Source organism: Macaca thibetana, chromosome 3 (assembly GCF_024542745.1).
Source record: "Macaca thibetana thibetana isolate TM-01 chromosome 3, ASM2454274v1, whole genome shotgun sequence".
Taxonomy (NCBI): Eukaryota; Metazoa; Chordata; class Mammalia; order Primates; family Cercopithecidae; genus Macaca; species Macaca thibetana.
The window spans coordinates 100,829,932-100,841,942 of record NC_065580.1 but is presented as its reverse complement, the minus strand read 5'-3'; the positions used below and the strand labels follow the sequence as shown (position 1 = coordinate 100,841,942).

General features: G+C 33.0%; 2 protein-coding genes across 3 annotated transcripts in view; both read right to left on the bottom strand.

Annotated features, from left to right (window-relative positions):
- GARS1 (glycyl-tRNA synthetase 1) overlaps positions 1–12,011 on the bottom strand; it is a 440,746-nt gene that overhangs the window by 250,862 nt on the left and 177,873 nt on the right. The gene's annotated exons all lie outside the window — the stretch shown is intronic.
- Positions 1–12,011, bottom strand: part of ZNRF2 (zinc and ring finger 2) — a 99,353-nt gene that overhangs the window by 18,382 nt on the left and 68,960 nt on the right. Inside the window, exon 3 of one of the 2 annotated variants that reach the window (XM_050783258.1) lies at positions 4,533–4,638. In XM_050783258.1, the coding sequence (XP_050639215.1) occupies positions 4,533–4,638 (106 nt within the window). The other variant, XM_050783259.1, reaches the window with a different exon arrangement.

The following is a 12,011-nucleotide window of genomic DNA, read 5'->3' as shown; positions in this document are numbered from 1 at the left end:
TCAGGTGATCCACCAACCTCAGCCTCCCAAAGTATTGGGATTATAGGCATGAGCCCCTACCGCACATGGCCTGTTTTTACATTTTCATTGTGCACAGCATTCCATTATATAAATATACACAATTTACATATACATTCTTTTACTGATGGATATTTTCAATGATGCTATGAATATTCTTTGAGATAAGGAGTTTGTGCCCAAATACAAGTTAATTTCCTCATTAAGCACACTGTTTCAAATCACTTAAAAAAATCACAGCAAAGCTTTCTCAATGAAAGAAGCATAGTGTTGACTTAACTGGCAGAAACTCCTTATTGCCTTCTGGACTTGCACTTTGAATAGTAGCACTGTCTTACAGCAAAAGATCAAGAGTTTCTCTAGGGCATACATGCAGAGGTGGAATTACTGAGTTGTAGAATATGTACTCCACACAGCTATTACAGAGTTATCTACAAAATATGCCTATTTATATTATTTATTGGCCAATTGAAGGTCCTTTTTTCTGAACTGACTGATAGTTTTCTAGGAAACTATTATCCAGGTATTTCAGTTATAATATACAGGTTTTTGACAAACACTGCTTTCCACAAAACTGTAAGCTAAAAGTAACCGGGCTTGGGGGCAAAGTCAGGTTTAAGGCAGACTACTCAAATAACACAATTTTATCACCAGAACAAAGACATGCTCATTCCCAATAAATAGAACACTACTGTAAATATGTTTTTTTTTAAATGGTGAAGTTAGCTTTACAGAAAGAGGATTAAGGTAGGATTGAGACTGCTGAGTTACAAAGAAAAAAGCTAATGCACAAATTGTGAGAACTGTGAAATAAGGACTCCACAACAAAGCCCATGGTCTAACTAAACTAAGAGTAAGAACACGGGGAGATGAGTATACTGTAGCTGTTATCTGATGAAGCAGAACATTAATGTGCTGGAAAATCTTAGGTAGAACCAGTAAGATCCTGATTATATTGTCTTCACTCTCTCATTTACCAATTGCAATGAGTTCAGTGCATTACAGAAAGTCATAGAGGGAGAATATTATTTCCAATACCAAACCTCTTTTATTATGTGTATTGAAAAACAATCCTAGTATAAAGTCTAGTTTTTCACTTTTTTGCTGTGTCATGAAACAAATAAGTTTTAAATTTTAATAGAGCCAAATTTATTAATCTTGAAATTATTTCTTGGGGAGAAGTGTATCCCAGACAAAAAAATAATTCCCTACCAAGAGGTCAAAAACATTTCCACTATTTTCTTTCCTCACCACTTTAGATTTTGGTTCTCAGAGGCAGGTGTTTAATCAACCTAGAATCGACTTTTATTTCAAATGCAAGATAAGGACTCAACTGTTTTTCCATATCAATAACCAATTGATCCCAGCACCATTTATTGAATAGTTCATTCTTTCTCTCCTATACTGTAATTCCATCTCTGGCAAATCGATTTTTTTCATTTATTCAACATTTATATAGCATCTATTATGTATGTGTCAGCACTCGTTTATACCCTTACAGTCTATGAAGTTGTTTCTACTGTCCTCATCTTATGAATTGAGAGAGAAAAAAACTAACTTGACCAAAATCACACAGAGAATTAGTGGAGGAGCTGGGATTCAAATATTGAGTGTCCTGACTTCAAAGTCCATGCTCTTAACTCCCATGCTATGCTTTCTCTCCAGATAGGCACAAGTGTTTATGGACTCCATTCCGTTCCACTGGCTCACCTGTGCCATTTCCATACTGTCTTAATCAATATGGTCTTATAATAAATCTGTACAGGACAAGTTCCACCAACATGGTGTTCTTCTTCATGAGTGTCTTAACTGTTCTTGGCCCTTCACTCGTTGGTCCCCATGTAGTTTTGGCAGCAACTTGTCAAATTACATGAACTAACCAGTTGAGATTTGACTTAGGTAGTATTAACTATATAGAGCAATCTGAGGTAAAATGACATCATTATGACACTGAGTCTTCCTATCTACAGTATGGTATATGTCCAGATTTATTTCAGATTGCCTATATCTTTCAATAAAGTTTTCAAATGTTATCTAAAGTCTTATATATCTTTTATAAAATTTAATCCTAATACGCCTTATAGTCCTTTTAGTCTCTGTTGACATTAATGTTATAGTTTAAGATATATTTCCTTTTTTCTTGTTGCAATATGAATGCAACTTATTTCCATAGGTTGATCTCATATCCGGCAACCCTGTTGAACTCTCATGAATTTTAATAATTTATCCAGTATTTATTGTTAGCTTTTATCTTTAAATCATTAATATGCAAGGATAGAATTTTACTGAAAGCTTTCTCACATTTATTAAGTTAAATGTTTCTTTAATTTGTTAATGTAGTAAATTACATCTACACATTTTCTATCTTACAGTATCTTTGCATTCCTAGCATAAATGCAACTTGGTCATGAGGCATTATTTTAGATATATATTGTTAGATAGTTATTGTTGAGTTGGGTTTGTTGATATGTTTTTGGACTTTTATATATATGTTCATAAATGAGAGTGCTTCCTAATTTTCTTTCCTGTACTGTCACCTGAGTTTGGTATCAAGTTTATACTTTTCTCATAAAATAAACGGGAGAACCATCTTTTTCTACTTTTTTGAAGAATCTAAGGTTGTTAGCATGGTGTTCTCTGGATATCTGGTAGAATTCATTGTTGCATTGTCTCTACAGGCCTGTTTTTTCTCATTATTTTTAATTTCTACTGCGTCTGAATTCACATTCCTCATTTTTTCCCTCTAGAGGCAATCCTGTTCTGAACCAACTGGTGGTTTGTGGGTCTCTAGTATGTCATTTTAAAATTTATTTTCTTCTCTGATCTTCATTATTTTGTGTTTATTCTGCTGTTACTTTTCTAATTTCTTAAGTAAGAAACTTGGCTTATTGGATTTTCAGCCTTTCTTTCTCATTATTTTTTCTCATTATTTTTAATTTCTACTGCGTCTGAATTCACATTCCTCATTTTTTCCCTCTAGAGGCAATCCTGTTCTGAACCAACTGGTGGTTTGTGGGTCTCTAGTATGTCATTTTAAAATTTATTTTCTTCTCTGATCTTCATTATTTTGTGTTTATTCTGCTGTTACTTTTCTAATTTCTTAAGTAAGAAACTTGGCTTATTGGATTTTCAGCCTTTCTTTCTACTGTAACATGAACCTTCTGAGGATCACTCTAGGTACTTGTCAAAAATATCACTGTAATTCAGTTCTGAGTATTTCCTGCATTCCATGATGATTTTTTCTTTGATCCACAAGTTACTCAAAAGTATTTATGAGGATTATTTACCTTTTTATTAGTGACATCTAATAGTAGTCAGTGTACAGCATCCTATATGGCACCAATTCTTTGTACTTTGCTGCGATTTACTTTATGGTCTAGGACATGATCAATGTCTATAATACTTCATGTGTGGTTGAAAAATATGTATTCTCTAATTAATTGATGGGCACAGATACAAATATGTATACACATCAATTAGATCAAACTTGTTAACTGCATTGCTCTATTTTTCTAGGTCTTGATTCATTTTTTGTATATGTGGCTTGACTCAATGAAAGGTATATTGAAATGTCCCATTCTGATGATAAATTTGTCAGTTTTGTCTGAGGGTTTTATAAATATTTTGAGTTATTAGATACATAAAAACAGAATGTCATATACTTTTTGTCATTCTATAGGAATTCTACCCCTAATAATGCTTTTTGCTGTAAAGTTTGCTTTGTCTAATACTACTAGTTTAGCTTTGCAGATTTTCTTTTAGTTAATATTTGCCTGGATATAGTTGTCTATCCTTTTACTTTCAAATGTTATGTATCCTTATGTTTAAATGTGTTATCAACTATCTATCCCAACCTTTCAATCTGTTTTTCAGCTAGTAGGTTTGTTCTATGTATATTTATTATAACTGATATCTTTGGATATATTTTTGTCTCCATATTTTGTTTTATTTACTCTGTTTTCTCTAAGTTTTTCCCCCACCCTATCTTTAAGTATTAAGTACCGTATTTTCATCAGGTTGAAAGTTATAGTTTTCTTTTTGTGGTTACCTTAAACTTTTTTTTAACCCCCAATTTTTTCTGTATCACCCTAAAAGCAAGAAGACCATATGAGAAAGCAGACAGGTTTTGGAGTCAAGCAGATTCCAAATCTACTGGAATCTCAGCTCTGCCATTTACTAGCCTTGTAACCTTGAGGAAATTCCATACTGCCCCTTAGCTTATTTCCTCAATTGTAAAATGCAATGGTTACAAGGCTTACATGAGATAATCTATTTAAGAAGCTATGGACAACAGCTGGGTCATAGCACATGCTTTAAAAACAGTAGCCTTTTGGATACAAACAGATGTGGGCTCAAGTCTTAGTTCAAGTAGAGAAAAAAGATCATTAAGTTTTAAGAAGTGTGTGTGAGACAGGGAGGGGGTGGTTTCAATGAAGATTCCTTTTCAGCCCTAATTACAATGTTAGAAACTGTGAGAATAATCTTTTACTCTAACACCAACTTGGTGAACTTACCCTTTATGATATATGCATAGACAAGGCAGTCGTGCTATAGTATCTCCCTGCTGCAATTCTTCAAGGCATATTGCACATTCCCCAGCATCTTTACTCAGTACATCCTCTGAAGAAAGATAAAATGAATTCAGGGCAATAAAATTATCCATCAAATTGAAAAAAGAATTATGTGAATGCTAATAAATAAAAAGTTGTGATTCTACCTTACTTGGCATACCTTTTCATCAGAAATACATAAAACTCAGCACGTGTATCTGAAATACTATTCATAAATGACTGAATAATGTTCACCTTTACTCCCAGTGTCTCGCGTTTTCATTTCTATTTTACTGAAGCATTTCAGTAAGCAAAAACAGTACAGAATCACCCAAGTTGTGCAGATTTTGCTCTATAAGTTTATCAATAAGCTAGTTATTTGTACCATGAATTTCTTTTCCTTTAATGTGATCAAGATAGTTCAAAGAATTTTACAGTGTAATGTGGCAAAAAAGACATGAAAACAAAATACTATAATTTTAAAAATTACAAAATAATAAAATTGGGTAAGTACAAGAAATCACCGCGAATGTGGGACTTTTAAAAAGTTGCTTAACTCAAGAAAATGCAAAGGAATATCAAAAGTTTTGTGTAGATTCTGAAAGAGACTTTTGGAAATTTGATGACTTCAGAATTGGATGCAGCAATGCTTCATAATCTTTTTCCATGACAATGCCAAGCCTACTCCAGGCATTAATTAGAGTGGCTTCCAAAAGATCTGCAGGGTATTTAAAAACGAACAAACAAACAGACGAACAAACAAAAAACTCTATGGTATGCTTAAAATCTCCAAGGGTAAATCTCTTCATAATACACATTTTTCTTTTAAAAATTATATTCTAATGCTAAATTTTAATTTTTAAAAGCAGTTTGCTTAAAATAGAGTATGTAAGCCAGATTTACTTTGTTACTCTTTTTTAAACGCAGAACAAAACATGCCATTACTGAAGAACATGGATAAACTGCTCCAGAGTATATGTTCTTCGTTTAGAGAATGGAAAGCTAAAGCAGGAACATGCAATATGAATTTATACTATAATTAACAAATTACTGCTTTTCAAAATAAAAAATCAAATATGCTAAACGGGAAAGACTGCATCAATCTTTACCTAAATTCTGAAAGAAACAGAAAGGCAGGGAAGTTTTCTAAAGTTATATATTTGTTTGATATGCCCATTCTTCCTATAAAAACCAATCAACAAATTCGATTGTGTACATTATCTGTAATAGTACCTTGCAGAAAAATTCATTCTATAAGAAGTGGTTCTTCCCTTTAATTATTCATTTGAGACTGCACATTAAGAGGGAACACAGACTCTATTTGGTCTACATAAGAGAAGTTACCAGGAGATGATTTACTCAGAAGGCTGGAGGAGGTAACAGGGCACCTTCTGCAGAATAAGCAAAGGCCTCAGCAAGAAGGGTTTATATCAGCTGAACGGACTGAATACCTTAGGAGTGATTTCAGCTAACTACTGGGCAGCTCACAGGCTAATGTATTACAATCAGAAACTTAAGCAGGTAAAGATTTCTGGACAAGCAAAGCTGGATAAATGGAAAATGTTATTACCACTTCCCTGAAGTGCCCTCCCTTTCCCCAGTTTTTTTTTCTCTTGGCCCTAGAGATCCTACCCACTACTCCCACTCCATCCTGCACCCCATGCCTTTTCTCATCCTCTTGATCTCCATTTTTCTCTTATTGTTCTGGTATCTTTCAATAGGAGATTCAGATAGGGAACAAGTTTAATGTAAAGCATCTTACTGATAGCAGTGAGAACAAAAAGAAAAAGGATCTAAAGGAAACACTAAAAAAACTTGGTAAAGGTCTATAATTCCAAGTAATATGGTATATTCTCACCACTTACATATTTTTTCATCACAAAGATATACCATTCTTATAAAAGAATTATGTGAGAATAAGTTTCACAACCAATTTTAAAAAGTCAACCACCACTTTTTATCAAACCTAAAACATCAATGGTCATAATATGCACCATTAGCTTTATATACCACCAAATTAAAAAAAAAAAAACGCTTCCATTAAACTATGATGCAACATCGATTTTAGACGTATCTCATTTTCAGAGCTCTTCAAAGTCTGAGATGAGAATATTTTAAAAGGTCTAAATTTTATCCTATTTATAAGAAAATTTACAGTACAACAAAGACAAATCCAGCCTATCTATAACTAACAGAATGATACATATTTTAAGAACACAATGCTTAAAATTGACAGGGACGAGACTTATCCCTCAGATGCTTTGCAGGTACTAATTTTAAACAATCTTTTTAGTGTAATTCAGAATGCTGGGTTAAAGTCATTTAAAAGATAAGCTCCCTTAAACCCTAGCAATAAAAAATAATCAGAACTGTACTTCAGAATTGTATTTTCTGTTCAAGAAAAGTATACCTGTACACAAAAACATCCCGAACACACTGATTTCAGTGTAGAAACAGCCTAGTGTCTACTAAAAATAGCTTCTAGTGAAATAATCTCTGCTCAGAAAATTAAATGCTAATGTTAACATATTGTAGCCACTGATCAGCTGCGTTTTGATGAGCAACTCTGAGTTAGAAGATAGTTCACTCTGACTTCAAAACCTCATGATTACAGCTTCAAATAGCAAATGCTTAATTTTCACATTTTAAAGTCTTGTTTCCACTAGAATGTGTCTTTGTAGGTTTAAAAACACTTTCAGTTTTGAAAATTCACTGTGGAATGTGATTAATTTTTGCCTACCTGAGGGTTTGCTAGAGTAGTCCCCTCTCTCACCCCTATAATGACACTTTCATTCAAAGGAAAGTTTCGAGCTTTTGCCTTCCCATAGGTAACTAGGTTTCACAATTTTGAAAGACTTGTTAGTAATGTAATACATTCATACTTAAAAATAGGACCTGGAAATACCACTAAACCCAGGATACTAAAGCATCTTCAAGACAGTTGGGAAAAGATAAAAAATCTAAAGATCAACCAGTTGAAAACATTCATGAAGATATCACCCACAGGGATTAAGAGTCACACTTCGGAACCAGAATATCTTGGGGTAGACTACTAACTAGCCAAAAGTGATATTAAAGAAGCAGAGAAGGGAACACTCACAGATTTAACTACAATAGTTGGCTAGTCTGGATTCCTCCTCCACAAGCAACGATCAATGGAGACACGCGAGATTGTAAATAGGGAACTAAACGTGTTGCTTTATAAGACATCTTAACATCTACAGTACCTCAACATCTATAGTAGTAAATGTTAAATAAGCGCATTGCTTACCAATTTAGTGCCTTGTCTTAGTCATGTAATCTATGCATTAATTTAGATGTACTGATTACAGGAAAAGAAAAGTTAAAAGACTGGAAAAGAGCAATGATTTTTAACCAGAAGTGGGCACTAGAATCACTTCAATGGGTGCATTTTCAACATTTAACAAAAAATTGTATGTACCTGAGCCCCATCCCTGGAGATTCTGAAATATATGCCTGCCTCACAAATGCGATTGCTATCAAAGAATAGCTTAAGTAGAAAGAGTCTAAGATTTAAAGTTGAGAACTTAATATGAATTTCCATTCTCACGAACAAAAATGTTCATCAACCTCAAGTTTCCTTTTATTCTTCTGCTAAAGGTACTCAAAATATTAGAGATGAAATTTTAAAGAATTGTATGAAAAAAATTTTTAAGTTATAAAAAACACTAAACAAAATGTTAGTTATTACCAGATAGTACTTCATGTACCTCTCCAAAAACAAAGTCAGTCATCTTCCTATTTCTTTTGCTCTCCATCTTGGTATTCCACTTGTTTCAAAATTAAACACTGTCATCAAATAACTCCATGAAGACCACGAATTTAGGCACCTATTATAACTGCCAGGTTGGGAACAACTCCAAGCAGATGACGCTGCCTAATTAATTTATGTTTTGGCTTCATTCCATATTTTAAAAGGATTAAAAATATGCACTTAACGTGCTTTTGACATATTTAAGTCACATGTTAATCCTATGAAGTAATAACTATTGTCACCTTCATTTTACACATAAGGAAACTGAGGCTCAAAGAAGTAAAGTAACTTACCAGAAGTTACTAAACTAGTAAGTCCTGGTGTCAGGATTCAAATTTAGACTAAGTCCTTGGCATTTTTCCTACTTCATGAATTCTGCTACAAGAAACAATTTCACTTTAAAGTAACACAAATATCAAAGCAACTGGACTGTTTTAAACAACTAAGTTTTAAATAAGCTACATATTTAGAGGAAGTGCTGTCAAGACTGGTCACACGCTTTATCTTCTGGATAAAATAACTGAAATGACCTTACAATTAACTGCTTACACAATTTAAAACAGCTCTGTACAACAGAACTACGGAGGGTGATGAAAAAACATTTTTTATCTGTGCTGTCCACAATGGTAACCACTAGCCACATATGGCCTGGAAACAGCACTTGAAATGTGGCCTGTGAAACTGAGAAACTGAATTTTTAATTTAATTTTGGTAAAATATGAAACTTTAAAATATATAATGGGTAACGAATACACATTTATAAACTAGTTACAAACTTCTGTTACTTGATATTTCACTTACAGCTTCTCAAGCTCTTAAAATATGCATTGTCCAAAGAAATTACTTAAAATTCAAGCAGCCAAATATGCAAAATTAAAATACTTAGCAGGTCCAAGCACATATCCATATAGTTATTGCAGATCAAGACAACATGAAAAAAAAAAGAAAGCAAACAGCCAAAATTCTTAAAAACAAAAAACAAAACAAAACAAAAAAACAAACCAAATCAACAAATAACACTGAATTTGTTAGGCAGCCAAGGAAACTTCATGCGAAAATTTCATAATCATCACAACTTTATTTTCAGATCAAGCATCCAAACAGGTATATGATCTTTTCAGCAAAATACAATGCCAAGCACTATTATGGATCAGGCATTTTACCTGAAGACTTATTTTTTGTTCTTGAACCCTCAATGATAGCAGTAGAAAACAAAAGCAGCTGAAATGTGAAATAATCCCTAGAAAAATCAAGAATTAAAAAAATTTACAACATTAGTAAAAAGCAATTACTCAAAGAACAAAAAGTTGGGGCTCACAAGTTTTAATAAATACTTTCATATATTAAGTTATCTCTTATAGGTATAAAAGAATGTAACAATTCTTTCAATTACAGATCCATGAGCTATTACTGTACTCAAATATAAATAGGCTTAGAAATGATATTTAACAAAGGGAAGCTGCCATTTTCACTGTAAGATAAATATATCAATAAAAATATGGGAATAACGTTTATCAATCTGGGCTTCTCTGCCTAGATGCCACCGAAAATTACTTTTTCAATGCTTCTCTAGTTTAAATGTAACTAAGAATTGATCGTTAAACATGTAGCTACCCTTCACCTGCACTGTTAGAAACTTAATGCAAAATTAAGACTAATTCTTTAGGAGGAAATAAAATTTGTTTTGATGACTTTTTTTAAAAAGTTTATACTCTTGGGGATATTCTGGAAATTGAAATTTGGTGAATTCGCCAAGAAAATGTAACTAAAATAAAATGGAACACAAATCAGAAACTCTAAAAGCTACAATATACAAAAGGAGCACTAACTCCACACTTTGACATAGCTTTCTTGGGCCTTTTTGCTCCTAACTTACCTTAAAAAGCTAACTCAGGATTAAGTATTTTATAAAGTTAAATACCTCACAAGTCACAAGTAGTCACACAAGTTGTCTAGGAAATTATTAGATTACCAAGTTATTTCCCAACCATCAAATCAAACTAAAATAATTTTCCTATGCCCTCTAATTGTCACAAATCAACAATAAAGTAAAACTTAAAAACAATTACACTGATTTGTTAAAGCCTAAACAAATATTTTCCTAAATGAGTTGTCCACATGAACAAGAAAAAAAAATGGAACTGCTGAATACAAACCAAAATAGAATAAAGTATACTTTAAAGTAAAATTTCAGGTTCATTTCTCTTCAATCGCTATGGAGAGAAAAGCATCAGTCCTGAAAAAACAACAAAGCTAATATCCTTATCTGATTTTCAAGCTTATTACTGTATACTTTTAAAATTAGGCAAATGTTTACATTTTAATGTATGTAGGCTCATAGTGGCAATAAGAGTCCAGCAATCTGGGTAATACGTAGCAATTTTTAAAAAAAATTTACAGTTTAGTTTCAAACTCCAACTTGTCCAATTTATTCTGGAATATAATGGGATAATAGTACCTACCTCACAGGGCAGTGGTAGAAATAAATACCTCTCAAATGCCTAGCGAGATACCTGGAACAGAGCAGGTATGTTCTGAACACTAGGTACGTGATTATTGGCAAGAAGGGAGTCTGAGCTTGTTTTCTGCAATCTGAAATGGTAATAATGATAAAACCTGCTTGACCTGTCTCTTAGGATCCTTATGAAGATCTAAGGAGATAATGCAAATGAAGGTAGTCTCATGGAAGAAGAACAGGCTTGAGCTTTGGACAAGTCACAAACCTCTTTGAGCCTCATTTTCATACAATAAATTGCAAGTCATAATACCTACATCTCACACGGTCTTTAATACTGATGATTAAAAAAAATCTAATGAACGTAAAAATATGTAAAAGGCACTAAATGTTAGCTGAATGTAAACAAAATTTTACTACAGCAATATTGAAATAAGCTGGAAAATGCCAATTCACACAGCTATTACAACATGCAACAATAAATATCAAATGTTACATCAGAACTATCATTAGATTTATAAATCAGGATTTGATATCATTTTGTCAGAATGAATTTAAGGAGTAGTATTACAATGTACATATCTACTACTGCTTTTGTTGAAAGTGAAGTATGTAAGTAAGGCTTTTTCTCTTCCGCTTCTTCTAGAGGATGTGAGATAATTAGCAGGCCATAATCAGTATGCACGGGTCACAAACTCAGATGCCGAAAGATGCAGCTCATCTTAATCGTTTTATAAGAAAAAAGAATAACACAATTGTAACAATAAATGCCTGTTGAATTTGGTCTTGGTTTCAGGGATTTTTAGAGAATGGAAGCAAACTGGTACATGCAGTCCTATCAAAAAGGGGCAGCTGCTGTTAAGAGTAGAATGCCATGGGAAAATAAAGGCCCAGAATGGCCAGATGTACATTTAAAGCAGGTGGAAATGTATATTCATCTGAATACCTATATTCAGGTGAATATTCTCATTTGCAAATGCTCAAAAAACATTTCTGATACTGTGTAAGCAAAATAAAACACGGTTGTGAGTCAGATGTGGCCAATTCTTTGCCACCTCTGTATTAAAGAAATAGGGTAAATTCTATGAGGGCAGGGGACCTTGTAGATTTTGCTTATCCCAGCATGCAGCACAGTGTTTTGCACATAGTAAGTGCTTAATAAATATTTTTTGAACAACTAATGAAGCAACAGATCTCAGAAGACTAAGGAAAA